The 17026-nt window shown below is 43.6% G+C and overlaps 4 protein-coding genes across 4 annotated transcripts; all 4 read right to left on the bottom strand.

Annotated features, from left to right (window-relative positions):
* Positions 1-106: 106 nt before the first annotated feature.
* Positions 107-3952, bottom strand: LOC122614924 (polypeptide N-acetylgalactosaminyltransferase 1). The gene is made up of 4 exons (XM_043789680.1): positions 3903-3952; positions 2877-3820; positions 1441-1962; positions 107-1314 (listed from the first exon to the last, which is right to left on the bottom strand). Exons 2-4 carry the CDS (start codon positions 3536-3538, stop codon positions 693-695), a joined length of 1806 nt encoding a protein of 601 aa, XP_043645615.1. The 5' UTR covers positions 3539-3820; positions 3903-3952; the 3' UTR covers positions 107-692.
* Positions 3953-7186: 3234 nt separating this feature from the next.
* LOC122614805 lies at positions 7187-8968 on the bottom strand. The gene has a single exon (XM_043789461.1). The coding sequence runs from the start codon at positions 8966-8968 to the stop codon at positions 7187-7189; it is 1782 nt and encodes a 593-aa protein (XP_043645396.1).
* A 2036-nt stretch (positions 8969-11004) lies between these two features.
* On the bottom strand, positions 11005-14423 carry LOC122614459. The gene is made up of 3 exons (XM_043789023.1): positions 13882-14423; positions 13298-13816; positions 11005-12721 (listed from the first exon to the last, which is right to left on the bottom strand). The coding sequence occupies exons 1-3, from the start codon at positions 14421-14423 to the stop codon at positions 11005-11007; spliced, it is 2778 nt and encodes a 925-aa protein (XP_043644958.1).
* A 650-nt stretch (positions 14424-15073) lies between these two features.
* Positions 15074-16985, bottom strand: LOC122614458. The gene is made up of 2 exons (XM_043789021.1): positions 15203-16985; positions 15074-15111 (listed from the first exon to the last, which is right to left on the bottom strand). Exons 1-2 carry the CDS (start codon positions 16983-16985, stop codon positions 15074-15076), a joined length of 1821 nt encoding a protein of 606 aa, XP_043644956.1.
* Between the last annotated feature and the right edge of the window lie 41 nt (positions 16986-17026).

Genomic DNA, 17026 nt, shown 5'->3' with positions numbered 1-17026 from the left:
CAACAAGCAGCAACTGCGATAATAACGCCGAGCTCGGCCTTGACTGCTACTAACTGGTTACATTTCGTTGGCCCAGCACCTTCGACCCAAGTGAGGCTACTAATGCTTCGTTTGAAGATGTACATCCTCCAGTCGGACGTTTTTATTCATGAAAACAAATGGCAAAATGGTTATGTTAGTAGATAAATGCTTACAACACTTTTAGTTTACAGTTTACATAGTTGGTTATTGCTGGATGCTCTCACGCAGGAGAGCTCCTTGTTGAATCCCTGGCCATGGAATGCAATCGTTCCACACCCTGCCTTACATCCTTACACGATCACATGGCGACTATATCATTTACATAGGATGGTTCGACACTCTATTCTTACAGCTTGCTCTATTTATATATTTATACACACAAAGTACACAACACACAGTTAATTGTTATTAGCTTTCCAAATGACTCGTTTGCGTTTGATTTGCTTGTTTCCTCTTTTGATTTGATTCCATTGGATTTGATTTGCACTAGCTACCCCGTCTCTTCTTATTATACACGATTTGTGTATAGAAAATATATACTTCTAGGATTCGATTTATGTATTTACAAAAGGGTTGTTCTAATTTGAATTCGAGTTCCGTTCAGTCGGCGTTAGTCAGTATCTCTCAGTTGCTTTGGTCCCCATCCCATTCCCCCGCTACACCTCATCTCCTCAGTGTTCAATGGTCCATCGTTGGGATTCGCTGTGGGGATTGCAAGGCGCCACCTGGGCGTCGTCCATGCTCTTGAGTCCCTGGTGATCCAGACACATGCCCGTGTTGCTGTGAATGATGTGCTGGTGCTCGTATCGCCACTGCTCGTTAAACTCATCGTTCTCCATGCAGGGCACCATCACCACCCGGTACGGTGGGGACTCGCTGTGCTGCACGGTTGCACAGCTCAGCTCGTTGCGCAGAACATTTGTGTTGGTGAAGGAGAACAGCTGCGACTTCTGCAACACCTTGCCGCATGGATACAAGCCGGCGTTGTAGGGCTTTTCGTTGTTCTGCAGCAAATCATCCAGGCATATGTTGGAATTCAGGGCGTGCACCTTGCCCCAGCCCTGCACGTCCTTGGTGGGCACAAACTTTTCCGGATAGATGTTCTTCAGGTACCACTCGAAGCTCTTGCAGCGGAGCTTCTTGCGCAGCATTACTCGGTGGGTGACATCGCCAATGTCCGCGTGGAACTTCAGGTCCGGCCGGTTGAGGAAGAATATGTTTATGTACTCATCCATCCACACCAGGGCCATGCGGGCAGTATTAATACCGTGCGTATCGCGATCGTTGGGGAATCTTGAAAGAATTTAAATGAGCTCATTATAATACAGCAAAAGAGATGACAATACTTATTACTATATTCCCAACGGAAGGTCAACTTGACCATAAATTATATGTATAATACTAGTTCCTTTGGCTTACTTGTAAGGATGGAAGTCGCGGAAGATGTGCCCCACGCGGGAGCAGGGAATAGTCTCAATGGTGCCGCCGCACTGCCAGATGCGGAAGGACATCTCCAGGTTCTCACCACCCCAACCGTCCATCTGTTCGTCGTAGCTGCCCACTTCCCAGAAGTAGCGTCGATCTATGGCGAACAGCCCACCAGCCATAGTGGGACTGTATGCTGGACAGATCTCCCGCTCGTGCTTGCACTCGCGTCGCTGGCGCTGCTTCTCCCGCTCCGGCAGATTGATCCAGTCAAAGTGGCCGTTCCACTGGAAACCGCCGACCTGGAAGGACTTGTAGCCATTGGTGCTGTACTGGAAGTCGTTGGCGTCGATGACATCGATAATGGGCACCAGCACGCTAGTGCGTGACTCCTTGATGCGCTGCAGGAGTGGCTCGCACCAGCCAATGTTACCCTCGCAATGGGCGTCCAGGAAGATGAGCACATCCCCTGTGGCGATCCGCGCTCCGGCCAATCGGGCACGAATCAAACCCAATCTGCAAAGAGACGGGCGAAAACTTTCTTTAGCTATGTGAAGGGCAAAACAAAACAAATTTATTGGGTCATTCGAAAACCTTCGATCGTCTGCCAAGCACGATTAACACCAACCTACATGGCATCCACCGCATGAAGTCATCCGAAAGTCTGCAAAGCTCACCGGTTGGCGAGTGTAATGGACGCAGAAACCGCGTCTGGGAGTTACAAAAAGTCAAGCCCAACACACATAATCGTAACTTGACGAACTGGTTTTCTCTTCTCTTCATTTTTTTCGGCTTTTAGTTTTTGGTTTTTTGAGCGTTTGTCGGTTCTGGCCAAAAAGAAGATGCTCCATGCGCGTCTGACAGGGCAAACAAGTTATTCAAATGAGTTCAAGTCGTCAGCGTTTCGATTAGCCAAATTACTGAACTGAACGTTTCCTAGCCTATAGGCCATAATGGAAATCATCTAGGTGTCAAATTTTCACCTGTTGTGCACTGTTGCACCTATGAACAATAATTGAGAAACTTGTATATACTTGATTTCTGTTTTTAATATGCAGGTTTCTATTCATAGCTAAACTAGTGAGATAAATGCTTCGAATCGTATCTCAAAAAACACGAAAGCATGCTTTTAACACCTAGTATATGCCAAAGGTCGTATTGAAAGTGAATGGGCAAGTATAACTACTAACTTCGTCACTAATCAAGTCAATATTTAACACCTATAGAAACGGAATTTCCCTGAAATTCATTTTCAATTCTTACTATCTTGCGGTAATAGCACACGTATTCTTTTCATTCCCCATTGGGAAAAACCGAACAGCTTTTTCTGTAGTTTGTGGCGCATACAGATATTCCAGATACATTTGTTCATAAGTAGAGTAACGGCAGTTCGACTTCTATAGGTCAGCCACCTTGTAGCTTCAACTCACCGGTTCTTGAGGCGCAGAATGGTGACCTTCCCCGCGGGAATTCGCGTGCGCACATAGTAGTCCAGCTTGGCGCCCAGTTCCACGTTGTCGCTGCCATCATCCACCAGGATGATCTCCTTGAGGGCCTTCTCGTTGCAGGTGCTCAGCGTGCTGTGCACGGTCCGCAGCAGCACGGAGTAGGGTTCGTTGAAGAAGATGATGACCACACTGGCGGTGGGCAGGGACCCAGCATCGAAGCGCTGCTTGGCGCACAGCGGATTCCGGTGGTCACCGACACTCCGGTTGTAGGACAACTGCTCGCTTAGCTCCTCGTTGAGGGCGATCTTCTTGTAGATTTCGTCGCCCCGCTCTTTGGCGGCACCAGAAAGATGCACTGCCACGCCCTGTTCGCCGAGTCCCGCCTTCTGTTTCTGCAGATCCAGTTGGATGATTTGTTCGTAGGGCGACTGGGTGACAGGTCGGGCTATCTCGTTCTCACTGTCGCTATACGCCTCGTACCGCTCGCGTCCGTGACCTCGCAGAGCGGCCACTCGGATGGGTGGCGCCACAGGTGGCTCCTCTGCTGAGCCATTCTGCTGCACCTTGCTGTAGAGGATGAAGCAGAGGGCGACTAGGATGAAGATGATCAGTTTGCCGTAGAAGGAACGGAACCGAGGCAGCATGTTGACTTAAAATATCTTCTGACTGGGACTGGTGGTATCTGGGATTCTGAGGTAGCACTAGCTGTCACTCCACTCGAAAGTGGCTTTGCGGATCGGATCGTGTGCGTCCGCTGTCCGAATTAATTCACTACTCGATGATCATTTAACTCCGATTCGCTGGCGAAAAATCCAGACACTTTGTAAGTATGATTCGTGGCTTCTCGGTTCGCCCGCAATTCCAGTTTCTGCCCGCTTTCCGTTGAGCGCCGCGCACCGCCGCTGTGTGGAGTGGCTTAAACTAGACTAAATGGCAATATTAATTCTAAGCGCGACTGCCGCAACAACAAATGAAACACAACAACAATAAAAAACAACGAAAACTTACTCGGGCATGTTTTCTATACGCTGTTGCTTCAAGCGTTAGTGCATTTTGGGGTACTATTCAGCAACAGCTGTTAAGTCGCCGCTTAGCAGCACTGCTACAGTGGGTCAACTGTCCTTAATAACTCCTGGTTCTCGTTTATAAATAGAAAATTATATGCTATTAACTATTATTATTTGTGTATACCTATAGTAGGCGCCCAGGTGCTGTATATAAATGTACAACAATGTGATTGCACATTTTGCTCACAGTGGGTCGAAAACTTATTTTATTCTTTATAAATGTATTTTTAACAAGGTTTTTAAGCATCATATTTAAACGTATTTCTATAAAATTTAAATGTTTTTAGTTCAAATGAGATTTCGTTATGAGATTTTATTGTTAAACAAGATTTTACGTGTTTTTACTTTTAGTAGATGTAACTTACATTTAGCAAAGATTTAAACCTCCTTACCAAAAGGTGTTATATAACAGTCTACTTCAATTTGGCACATTTCCGTCGTTATTTCTGGTTTTAAATATACGCAGAATAAATGTATTGCAAATGTTTTGAGATTTTGAAATTGAAATACATATTTATATAAATTCTTATGTAGCACTTGGAGCTTTTATCCTAAATAAAAGTATCTAAGCCGACAAGTTCTTCGTAATAGACAGTAACTATGCACGTAATTGCCATTTTTAATGATATACTAACTTATCGGGAGGAGTGTCTGCCATTCAAGTTGTACCCAATTTTATGTGTGAGTCTATAACTAATAATTATAATTTATAACCAACAAGCATGCCAAGCCACATAGTTGTCACATCAGCTGCGAAAAAAAGCGGAAATTTAAATCACAAAACTTCCTGCCCTCGAGTACCGTTGAAAACGAAAGGGACTGACCGACTGACTGTCGCACTTGACACCTTGGCCGGCACTTAATGCACAAATGGCATGTTCATTTGTTGTTAAGGGGCAACAAATGGGTATCCCATTAAAAACTTGTTGCTACGCCTCTTGGCCGGAGTCGGAGCCGTAGCATGCAACCACATGTTGCCAAGTGGAATGGGTCTCTGGTGGCTTGTTTAAATCTCATTTGAATTCTAATTGAGATTGGTTCTCGTCGCAACTTTCATTTTGTAATGCTCCGAATTGATGCCAACAAGATTGGCCCCATTTCGTTGGGGGTCTGTGATTAATTTGGCTAATTAACGTACGACTCCCAAGTGCCAGTTGCTGTTTTGCTGTTTTTTCTGGTTTTAAGTGAGCTCTTGGGCCGCATAATTAATACGTTACGTATACGCATTGGTGACGCTGCGGGAGGCGCCACCGGGCGCCACAGATCGGCGACCCAGCAGCCAAATTAAAGTTCAAAGTGCTCCACAGCCATGGTAATTGGAGATTCGGCTTGGAGTTGTGGGAAGCAACCGTTGAGCCGCTGAAAGGTGGCAACTGTTTTGCCAATCTTCGCTAAAACTCCCTAATGGCTTTGAGCGACAAAAACTAGGAAGGAAATAAGTTACTCTGTTGCTCAGTGGGATGGGGCCTTTGTTTTAGTCACTGAAAACTAAAGAAAGATGGAGCAAAAAGAGCCAGATATATGCATATACATACTTACCACGCTGAGCCCGACGAGATTTTCGAATTTCATTTCGTGTGCGACCTTAAAATACGAGTTTGTAAAAATGCAGCGAGTCCGGCATTGAAACAGATTAGTTTCTTTGGTCGAAAAAATTAACACCTCTTAAATTTGAAATACTCTTTTATTAGCGCCACCGAAAATTATGCATTTTCAGCACATTTGTGAAATGCTTAATGGCCTGAGGTCGAATTAGTTGGCTCTTAAGTGTTATGAGCCGCAACCGGATTGAAATACGAAGCGCCCCTTCAAGAGTCCGCAAATATGTTTCTGTGTAAATAGCAGAAGTGCTCGATAAATAATTTTTTAAAATTACTCTATTCAATAATGAGTGCGGCTGAAGCCCCCAACGAGGTCTCATTAAAGCGCGTACAACAACAAAAAAAGGGTTAAAAACTATTAAACCACTAACAGACATTGTTCCACATGTGAGTCGACTGCGGTTAAGGTGGCAGCCATAATGACTCGGGCCGCAGAAATCTATTAAATCTAAATGACCCTGAAGATCACACAGGCAGCCAAGAAATGGTCGACTAACGATCACCATCCATCAATGGAAATGGGCAGTCAACGGCGGATAATAACAGAATTGGGATTGGGACTGGGACTGGGATTGCAATTGAAAAATGTCTGCCACAGATTTTACGGATTATGGTCTGTTTGCTACTTTCGTTTCGCTTCGCTTCGAAAGCCTTGCAAATGTCAAAAGGTTGGGTAATTCCGATGATTGCGTTGAGGTTGCGTCAGTGCCATAGGATGAGCACAGGTCGGATCTGATCGGATCGGATACGATCGGATTTGATAGGATTAGGTCGGATCAGAGCTGGAGCAAGTCCGCGACTTCCCATGACAAATTGATCAGCCTGGGAAGCGTAATGATGCCACATTATCATACGTTTTTGGGGGTTAACCAGTTACCCAATGCGCCATCCCCATCGCCAGCGCCAAATCCGAATCCAATTTCAATTCCAGTGCCCTAGGTCCAATCAGCACGCGTCAAAAGTGGCGCCAAAGTGACGAGCTCAATTATGATTCGGATGGAATATGCACAAATATCCATCCAAATGGGCACAAACTAAGGCGGTTTTATGGCGGTAGCCATATGCCAGTTGGGGTTTTGCATAATCCCCGGTTCCTGCTGAGACACCCGCATTGTGGTCTGTTTATGGTCGTATTTATGTAAGAGCCAATTATGTGAGATGTCATCAAATATTTGACCAGTTCATTGGGTCGACGACTCATCATACCTGGTGGAATGCACATTTCCATCCGCGGGGGTTTTCACAATCGCATCGCAGATATAGATATGAATACACAGATAGGTGCGATTGTCTCTTAAAACCACATCAAAATCAATATCGCGTATAGATCAACATCCAAAATCGAAAATCCAAAATTGAGCATTGTCTCAATGTTCGCAACCTCCGATGTGATTATTCGGATACATTTGAATAACAACGACAACAATGACCGCAGCTCCTCCATATCCGCTATCATTTATTGTGCGGAGGTGGCTAATCCCAATTCAACATTTCTTTGTTTGCTTTATGGCTTTTGGCGAAGGTTGAGCAGAGTGAGTTTAGCCATGCTAGCGAATCTTTTTATTTAATTATGTTGCAAACATTGCGATTTCCAAATTAACAAAAATCTCTTACGATAAACGATTTAATTTCTCACCCCAAACCAGTTGGTTAGTCTTAACCGCTGCATCCAACTGGGAAATCCCAGTAGCTCCAGTCCAAAGCAACAGCAACTGATGCCCAGTCCAGTGAAGTACATGCCGAACACCCAGGAGAGATCTTCTACTTCGATGTAATCATTCACTTGGGGTGGAATGATATCTTCCATGGTTCTAAGTTTTAGTCTCACCATATCCGAAAAGCTCTCATCGATCCAGTACTTCGATAAACCGAACTCATTTTGTTGCCGAATGTGTTTCTCAAAGATATCGCGATACGGCAGGTGTCGTCTTATGGGGAAACTAACGAAACCGATAGGATTTAGGCAAACTTCTTCTGAATAATAAAACAGTGGGAATGTGAAGAGTTTCTGCTGCTCCTTGACGGCAACCCAGCTCAAGGCGGTCATCGGGTACATATAGCTGTCATCGAAGGAGTCTCGCAATTCCTCCAGTTGGCTGGGGTCATCGAAGACCACCACATGCTCCATGCTCACGTTCAACGCTCGCAGCAACTCTATGTCGTACCCTCGAATGGCCAGCTTGAACCTGGAATTCTCCAGACCGGCGAAGGAAGATAGCTTTGGATCAAATGGAGGGCCCCACATGAAGGACTGCAGGTAAGCCAAATACATTGTGGTGGAGATTACGCTGGAAAAGCAGACCAGCATGAAAATCAGTTTCAGTTTTCTGTTGGATTGGCGAGGAAAAGGAAAAGGCTGAGCCAAAAATGCCCTCAAACAGATATCGTTCAACAGGACATTAACAAGACTCAGACTACGCCAGGACCTGTCCTTGATGTAGATCAGCATCACTGAGAAAATACAAAATGTGGCAAGGAACATTATCAGGACCGGTGGATCCACAATCCCCATGTATATCTCACTATAGGGCATCCTGTCCGGGAGAGGTACCATGAAGCAGTTTGAACTCATCACGTACGGATAGGAGACCGTGTCGAAGTTGTTCATTGCGAAGTAGGCGGCGTAGCTCATGCCAATGTCCACCAGATTTTCCGAGGCCCATTTCGTAATATTGTAGAAAGATATTTTCTTTCCGTCTTCTTTCAATTTCTCCTGCATTTCCAAGGTGGCATTAACTTTCTCAACAAAATTATTCAATAAATTGGCCACATATCCAATATACTTCAATTTGCCAGTTTTGGGATCCCGATAAGGCATAGATCCAGGAATCAGGTTGTATGTGATTGATCTGATCGATGCACCTTGCATGTTTCGAAACTGGTTCACATATATGGGATTACCCTCGTATAGATACACTTTTTCATAGTTTCGTTCTTGAAATAGCCGACAGGCGTATACAATCCCAAACTGATGGAAGTTGCTGTTCACCATGGCTATATTATGTTGATCCTTCTGGGAATAGAATTCGCATACGGAGTTCGGTGTTATATTTCCTTTCAAAAGGATCAATCGCCTGTTCATTTGCAGCTTCATCAGAGTTCGGTAGTTCTCCTCCCTCTCGGCCTGAAACTCACAGCATAGAATAAGAGTTAGGCTACTGTAGTTCCATTCAAAGGCGGTGCTGCCCGAAGAAACCAACACTGTGGGGACCTGCAGTCTCCTGGACAAGGAACTAAAAGCGCAATCTTCTCCATAAATTAATAGAGTGTCGATGAATTGCTCCTGTTGCAATCTCAGAAGAAGGCTCAGTAGTCGTTCCTCTAAATTTGGATGACTAGTAGTAGCATCCAAAATCTGAGCCTGTGAATATCCAAGGCAAAGCAAAATTAGAATAAACCGAACCATGGTGCAAGAGTTACTATTGCCATTTCCCAATCAACATACCATTTTGTACTTAAATGTCCAGTGAAAGTCGATCGGGCATGCCATTTGTATGTTTTCCATATTGTGTTAACTTGGCGGAATGTTAAAGGTGTACCTAATGGCCCAGTTAATTTGTAGTTGCATTAAAATTACATTCATTTCGTGGAGTCAACAAAAAACAAGAGAGAATGCTATAGTCGAGTTCCCCGACTATCTGATACCCGTTACTCAGCTAGTGGAAGTGCGAAGGAGAGTCTTCAGCACTGACAGTTTTTGGCGGTTTGTGGGCGCAAGAGTGGGCGTGGCAAAAAGTTGTTTGGCAAATCGTTAGAAATTTACAAGACTAATACAAAAATGAAAAAATATCAAAACATTTTTCAAAAGTGTGGGCGTGGCAGTTTTGGGCGGTTTGTGGGCGTTAGAGTGGGCGTGGCAAAAAGTTGTTTGGCAAATCGATAGAAATGTACAAGACTAATACAAAAATGAAAAAATATTAAAACCTTTTTCAAAAGTGTGGGCGTGGCAGTTTTTGACGGTCTGTGGGCGTTAGAGTGGGCGTGGCAAAAAGTTTTTTGGCAAATCGATAGAAATTTACAAGACTAATACAAAAATGAAAAAATATCAAAACCTTTTTCAAAAGTGTGGGCGTGGCAGTTTTTGGCGGTTTGTGGGCGTTAGAGTGGGCGTGGCAACATGAATCGACAAACTTGCGCTGCGTCTATGTCCCTGGAGTCTGTATTCTTAATCTCAACTTTCTACCTTTTGTAGTTCCTGAGATCTCGACGTTCATACGGACAGACGGACAGACGGACAGACGGACAGACAGACGGACGGACAGACGGACATGGCCAGATCGACTCGGCTACTGATCCTGATCAAGAATATATATACTTTATATGGTCGGAAACGCTTCCTTCTGCCTGTTACATACTTTTCAACGAATCTAGTATACCCTTTTACTCTACGAGTAACGGGTATAAATAGTACTTGTCAACGCCTCTGGCATTTTATATTCCTTAGTATAATAATACAAGGCTATTCGATTTTCTTTATAAGAACGATGAAAACATTACCGACTGAACACATATAGGCATAGTAAAAAAGGAAACGCCACATCCTAATTAAGTATTTACTAATTCCAATTAAATAAAGACTCGATTTTGTAAAGATAACTTTGTAGACATATTGAAAGCTTGAGGTAGTTTGTTTTATCTTTCTACTTAACGATATATGTTTGTCAAAGAAACAATTTTATTGGTGCTAAACACATCTATTGAGAAAATAATAACTGGTATTGGTTACATCCCAAAGTTGAGTCCTTGAATTTCCAAGGCAGAGAAGAATGATTATTAGCCAAGCTATGGTGCTAATGTGACTGATGGAATTCTTGTGCATCCCCCACATTGTTGGTAGGGCATTCTTCTGTTTCATGTTTCACGTATTGTGTTGACATGCCTAAATGTTCAGATCACACTCTAAAGTTCATTTTACTCATGGCTGGAAACACCTATATTTCGCGTGTGAACAAATAGCTAGTCGGTAAATGTCTTAGATTCGATTAACGTTCAAACTCCAGTCCCCAGTTTGATCAATTTTCGAAAAACATTTTACGAGGTTGCTAACTGGATGACATTTTACATTATGTTGTAAAAATTTAAGCATTGACCCGTTTTATTTCCTAACTATTAAGTTACCTTTTATATTCTACTCTTATATATTCTTAGTACTTTAAATATCTGCTGCCAAATCTGTTTGCCTTTTTTTTTTCAAAATTCACGTAGAGCTATGGATAGTTCAGTAATAAAATTTTCTGGTCCCTGTATTTTGTAATGGAAATTTTGTTTGACTAAGGTAAAGAACCGTTTTGATTTATTTCCAATTTATCAGCTTTATATAAAAATACAGAGAAAATATGTATGAGGGTATGAAGTTATATCTTAAAGATCTTTAATCCGTAATCTGCAAAAAATAGAGCGTGTTATTGAAGAAATTCTTTCGAGTCATGTTTGTTTTTTTGTTTAATAGGTGTTTAGAATTCGTAGATTTCTGAATTTCATTCTGCGTTTCCACATGTCCACTCCAATTTCCAATAGGAAGCAGAGAACGCAGAGTACAACAGCTGCCAAGTAGATTTTCAGTATCCACGAGACGTCATCCATTAACAGGCTTGGAGTGTAAGCTAATGGCCTACTCAGATCCTTGAGAGGCGTCAGACCCAGTCTCACCATGTCGAAGAAGCTGTGGCTCATCCAATAGTTCACAAAGCCGAATTCATGCTGCTGCATCATGTGCTCGTCGAAGAGATGACGATATGGCAGGTGTCTGCGCAGGGGAACCGACAAGAAGATCAGTCTGGAGAAGCACAAGTCCCTCGCATAGTAGAAGACGGGCTCCTTGAAAAGCGTCTGCAGTTCCGCGTAGGATCTCCAGCGATCTCCGGTTACCACATAGTTGTAGCTCAGGTTGAAGGCGTCGCGCAGTTTATAGCACTCCGGCATATTATCGAAAATTTCTAGATCATCTACGCGAATCTCCTTGAAGTGTGAATTATTGGTCTTGATTAAACCATTAACCTCCAGTGCAGGCATTGCAATTCTTCGGTTATAGCTACCAATATCCTCGAATGAGCCGATTTCTGGTTCAGATGGCGGGTTCGTGAAGAAGGATTGCAAGTAGGCATCGTACATCGTGTTAAGCATAATGCTTGCGAAGCATAAAATGGTGAAAATCAGCCTCAGCTTTTTGCTAGCATTCAATGGAAACGGAAAGGATTGGCCCAGGAGTCCTCGCAGGCTCTTATCATTGAGTAATATGTTGGCTAGACTTAGATCCTGCCATGACATTTTCTGGCTATATATCAGCAGGACAGAGAGCAGGCAGAACAACACAAAGATTATTCCCAGGACGAGCGGATCTATTATCATGGCATACACCAAATTGTACGGCAACTTTGCTGGAACCTGAACCATCAGGCAATACGATGTCAGAATGTACGGATAACTGGAAATGTCTATGAATGTCATTCGAAAAGAGGATTCTAGGGTGATCCCAATGTCCAGCTGTTCGTTTTCCACCATTCCTAAAATTTCCTTTACGATCAATTTTTTGGCCAAAACTTCTAATTCCAAGGTAGCATTTACTCTCTCAGCGAAAGTGTTAACCAAATTGGCCACATAGCCTGTTGTCTTCATTTCACCGGTCTTTGCATCCACATAAATCATGGAACGCGGGGATAAGAGATCTGCCGCTGTTCGGATAGGTTTTCCGTGCATATTCCGGAACTGTTCTATAAAAACTGGTTTACTATCCAGTAAACTCACTTCCTCGATGATAGGATCCTTAAAGTGGCGACAGGTATAGACAGTTCCTGAACTTTCGAAGTCTTCTGCTATCGCAGCTATATTGTATTGTTCCTTCTGTGAATATCTTTCGCACACCGAATGCGGTTTAGAACCTCCTCGTAGATATACCAATCTCCTGTTTATTTGCAATTTTACGAGAGTCTCGTAGTTTGTCTCATTTTCCTCTTCAGGACCACAGCTTAGTATCAAGGTTAGGCTGCTGAAGTTCCAATCAAAGTTGGAGCTGCCCGAGGACACGAGCACTGTGGAAGCATTCAATCGTCGGGATGTTGAATGAAAAACACAATCGTCTCCGTAGATAAGCAGTGTGTCATAGAACTCCTCCAATTGTAATCTCACGAGTAGACTGAATACTCTATCTTCCAAGTGGGGGCTACTATTATGAATATAGTCCAGATACCGTGCACTTGAATTTCCAGCGCAGAGAAGAAGGATAATAAGCCACGCCATGGTTTTCGCTGAACTGTGGCTATTCCTGTGCTTTCCTGACATTTTGTACTGTAAATATAGATTAAAAGTTGAACTGGCATGCACTTTCCATGTTTCTCATATTGTGTTAACATGCTACTGGGGGCAGCTTACAACTCTTGATTGGGAAATTACTGGTTGTATTCAAAGAGTCATAAACTTCAGAAACTAAATGTTTCTCTTTTGTTAATGGTTTTGAACCCCAACTTCCACCGGTATTACATATTTTCCACAATAAGTATAAAAATGGCTAGTATAATGGCTAATAGACTATCTTTTACTCCACGGGAGAACTGTATGGGTAAATCAATAATCTTTAGATCAAATCATGGACATCATAGGTTTATTAAAAGTATGCGATATAAGGATTTAATTTGTAAATATCTTTGAAATATATAATTTAAAGCGACTCCAGTGATTCGAAGCTCCCAGAATCTCCAGTGCGAAGCAACAGCAACAGATGCCCAGTGCCAAGGCGTACAAGCCTAGAATCCAGTAGAGATCATCCACACCGATGGCCAGTTCCTCTGGAGGCTCTCTCAAGTCCGTAGGTGGTGCAAGTTCTAGCCTCAACATATCCAGGAAGCTGTGATCGATCCAGTGGCTTAGCAAGCCGAACTCCTTCTGCCGCAGGATGTGTTCCTCGAAGAGATTGCGATACGGCAAGTGACGTCTAATGGGAAAGCTTAGTATGTTGTCGCGGCTAAGGCAGATTTCATCGGAGTAGTAGAATACGGGATTAAATAGGAGCTTTTGCTGCTCGTCGTAGGTGCCCCAGCGCACACTGGTCACGGGAAAAACGTAGTTGCTATTGAAGGACTCCCGCAACCTAACGAATTCATGGTAGTCCTCGAAGATCTCAACCCGCTCGTTGCTCACGTGCGGAAGGATTCGATTGTTCTCGAGTCTCAGCATATCCATCTCGGCCCAGTTCATGGCAATCTTGTACCTGGACCCTTCCAAATCGCCAAATGTACGCATCATCGGCTGCGGTGGTGGGCTGCACAAGAAGGTCTTTAAGTAAGCTCCATTAGACTAGCAAAGCACAGAAGCAAGCACACCAACTTCAGTTTCCTGCTGCATTGACGGGGAAAGGGAAAGGGCAGACACAGGAAGCCCCTCAAACACATATCGTTCATCAGGACACTGGTCAGACTCAAGGACCTCCCCTGGATGTAGATCAGCAGCACCGAGAAGATGCAGAATATAAGAAAGATCAAAGCTAGCACACCGGGGTCTATGATCACCCCGTACACCTCGTTGTAGGGAATCCTGTCCGGAAGCGGCACCATGAAGCAATACGAGCACATCAGATAGGGATACGTGAACGTATCGAAGTTTGTCATTTCCCAAGTGGTGTCCACGCTCATCCCGATATCCAGCAGATCGTTTGCAGTCCACTTTGAAATATTCACAAAGAATATTTTTCCCTCCACCTCGGCCAATTCGGACTGCATGGCCAAGGTTGCGTTGACCTTTTCAATGAAGTTGTTCAGCAAATTGGCCACGAAGCCAATCCACTTCTTCTCGCCAGTTTTTGGATCCTCAGTTACCATGGATCGTGGTGACAAGTTATCGGTAATCGTTCTGATCGGAGCTCCATGCATGTCTCGAAATTGGTCTATGAATATTGCTTTGCCATCGTGGATACTTACTTCTTCATAGTTTTGGTCATGGAATAAACGGCAGGAGTATATTATACCCGACTGCGGGAAGTTTTCTCTCACCATGGCTATGTTATATTGCTCCTTTTTTGAGTAGTAGTCACATACGGACCCTGGCTGGGTTTCATCATGTAGAAAAACTAAACGCCTGTTTGTTTGAAGCTTTATAAGTGTGCGATAGTTGTGCTCCCTCTCTACTTCAAACCCACAACTTAGTATCAGTGTTAGGCTGCTGTAATTCCAATCAAAGTTAGTACTTCCCGAAGAAACCAGAACAGACGATACTGGTAATCTTTTGGATAGAGCAGGAAACGTGCAATTCTCTCCATAAACTAAGAGAGTGTCGTAGAAACTTTCCGATTGCAATCTCTGAAGAAGGCTCAATATGGCATCCTCAAGATCTCGGTTACTGTTACCGACTAAAGCCGAAAGCTGTGCCCAAGCACTCCCAGTGCAAAGAAGTAGGATAATCAACCAAGCCATGGTCTAATTGTAACTGCTGGAATGCTCGAGGGTTTTGTCAATTTTGTATTTCAGCCAGGCTAACATCCTTTCAATCTGTCACGCAATTCCCGTGTTCTCTAGTACTAGTACTAGTACTCTAGGCAGTTGTACACGGGTTGCGTGTAATCTGCAAATAAAAACTTCATATTGGTATGAGGTGCATAATTTGTAACTGATCTATGTTAACGTTCTGAATACCTTTTAAAAGGAAAGGTTACGGATATGGTTTGATTCATTTCTCAATTCTCGCCAACGCTTCCACTTTTCCCATCCTATTTCCGACATAAAGCAGAAAACACATAGCAAAATGGCGACGAGATAAAGTTTCATTATCCAAGAGATGTCCTCCATCAGAAGGCTTGGGCTGAACGGCTTGGGCTGACTAAGGTCCTCGAGGGTCGTTAGACCAAGTCTCACCATGTCGAAGAAGCTGTGGCCCTTCCAGTATTTCACCAAGCCGAACTCATGCTGTCGCATCATGTGCTCATTGAAGAGGTGTCGATAGGGTAGGTGTCTCCGCAGGGGAATGGAAAAGAAGATCATGCGCGAGAAGCAGAGATCACTCGAGTAGTAGAACATTGGCTCCTTAAAGAGCTTCTGCTGCTCCGCATAGGAGCTCCAACGGTCTTCAGTGACCAAGTAGTTATAGCTAAGGTTGAAGGTATCACGAAGTGCGAGCAATTCCCGCGCATTCTCATAGATACGTAGTTGCTTTTTAGGAATTTCACGAAATTTTGAGTTGTTATTGCTAGTAAGCACGTTTGCCTCAGTCGCGGTGATGACAATCTTATGACGAAGCTTAGCAATGTCCTTGAAGGATCGAATGTACGGTTCAGATGGTGGGTCCGTGAAGAAGGATTGCAAGTAGGCTTCGTACATCGTAGTAAGCATAATGCTTGCAAAGCATAAAATGGTGAAAATCAGCCTCAGCTTTTTGCTAGCATTCAATGGAAATGGAAAGGATTGGCCCAGGAGTCCTCGCAGGCTCTTATCATTGAGTAATATGTTGCTCAGGCTCAGGTCCTGCCATGACGTTTTCTGGCTATAAATTAGCAGGACAGAGAGCAGGCAGAACAACACAAAGATTATTCCCAGGACGAGAGGATCCACAATTATGGCATACACCAAATTGTACGGCACCTTTTCTGGAACCTGAACCATAAGACAGTATGAAGTCAAAAGGTAAGGATAGCTCGCCGTGTCAAGATTTGTTGAAAATAATGAGGCCTCTAAAAAAACGCCCACATCAAGCTCGTCGTCCTTAGCCATTCTCGATATCTCCGTGATGATCGTTGAAGGTTCCAGAAGGTGTAACTGCAAGGTGGCATTCACTTTCTGTGCAAAGTTAGTGACTAAGCTTGCCACATAGCCAATCATCTTTGTTTCGCCGTCATTTGCATCCTGGTACAGCATGGATCGAGGTGGCAAGAGATCTGGCACAATTCTGATTGCTTTTCCCTTCATATCTTGAAAGTGTTCTATAAAGATAGGCCTCGTCTCTGATAAATGTACTTCTTCTATGTTGGGATCTTGAAAATAGCGACAAGAGTATATGACATTTGACTCGCCAAAGTTTTCTTTCACGAAGGCTATGTTATATTGATCCTTTTGGGTGTATACATCACACATATTACTTAGTTGAACATCTTCTTTTAATAAAACTAGTCGCCTGTTCCGTTGCAGCTTTAAAGTAGTACTATTAGATCCTCCTTTTTCTATGCCAAGTCCACAACTGAGTATCAGGGTGAGGCTGCTAAAAATCCAATCAAAATTCATGGTATCCGACAGCAGCACTACGGCAACATCTAAATTTCTGATTAGCGGATGAAATTCACAATCCTCTCCATAGACTAGCAATGTATCGTAAAACTCCTCTTGGCGCAGTTTTCGAAGAAGGCGAAGTAGCTCGTAATCCATGAGGCTCTGCTCTTGGACGGAAATATCCGCCATGTGGGCTGCAAAATATCCCAAAAGGCAGAGTATTATGACCAACCATGACATTGCCTTTGAACAAACTGTTTTAATACTTTCATTGTGCTCCT

The sequence above is a fragment of the Drosophila teissieri genome, chromosome 2R, assembly GCF_016746235.2.
Source record: "Drosophila teissieri strain GT53w chromosome 2R, Prin_Dtei_1.1, whole genome shotgun sequence".
NCBI classification, from domain to species: Eukaryota; Metazoa; Arthropoda; class Insecta; order Diptera; family Drosophilidae; genus Drosophila; species Drosophila teissieri.
The sequence above is the reverse complement of the archived record's forward strand: the minus strand, read 5'-3'. Positions and strand labels throughout refer to the sequence as shown.

Coding starts and splice junctions, on each gene's coding strand:
- LOC122614805 (XM_043789461.1), bottom strand. CDS start 8,968: ATGGTTCGGTTTATTCTAATTTTGCTTTGCCTTGGATATTCACAGGCT.
- LOC122614459 (XM_043789023.1), bottom strand. CDS start 14,423: ATGCATGGAGCTCCGATCAGAACGATTACCGATAACTTGTCACCACGA. Junction 13,817..13,881: donor CAATGCAGCAGGAAACTGAA/GTTGGTGTGCTT, acceptor CTTCTTGTGCAG/CCCACCACCGCAGCCGATGA. Junction 12,722..13,297: donor CTCTACTGGATTCTAGGCTT/GTACGCCTTGGC, acceptor TCATAATAGTAG/CCCCCACTTGGAAGATAGAG.
- LOC122614458 (XM_043789021.1), bottom strand. CDS start 16,985: ATGTCATGGTTGGTCATAATACTCTGCCTTTTGGGATATTTTGCAGCC. Junction 15,112..15,202: donor AAATGAATCAAACCATATCC/GTAACCTTTCCT, acceptor TTTTATTTGCAG/ATTACACGCAACCCGTGTAC.
- LOC122614924 (XM_043789680.1), bottom strand. CDS start 3,538: ATGCTGCCTCGGTTCCGTTCCTTCTACGGCAAACTGATCATCTTCATC. Junction 1,963..2,876: donor ATTCTGCGCCTCAAGAACCG/GTGAGTTGAAGC, acceptor GTCTCTTTGCAG/ATTGGGTTTGATTCGTGCCC. Junction 1,315..1,440: donor CGCGACTTCCATCCTTACAA/GTAAGCCAAAGG, acceptor AATTCTTTCAAG/ATTCCCCAACGATCGCGATA.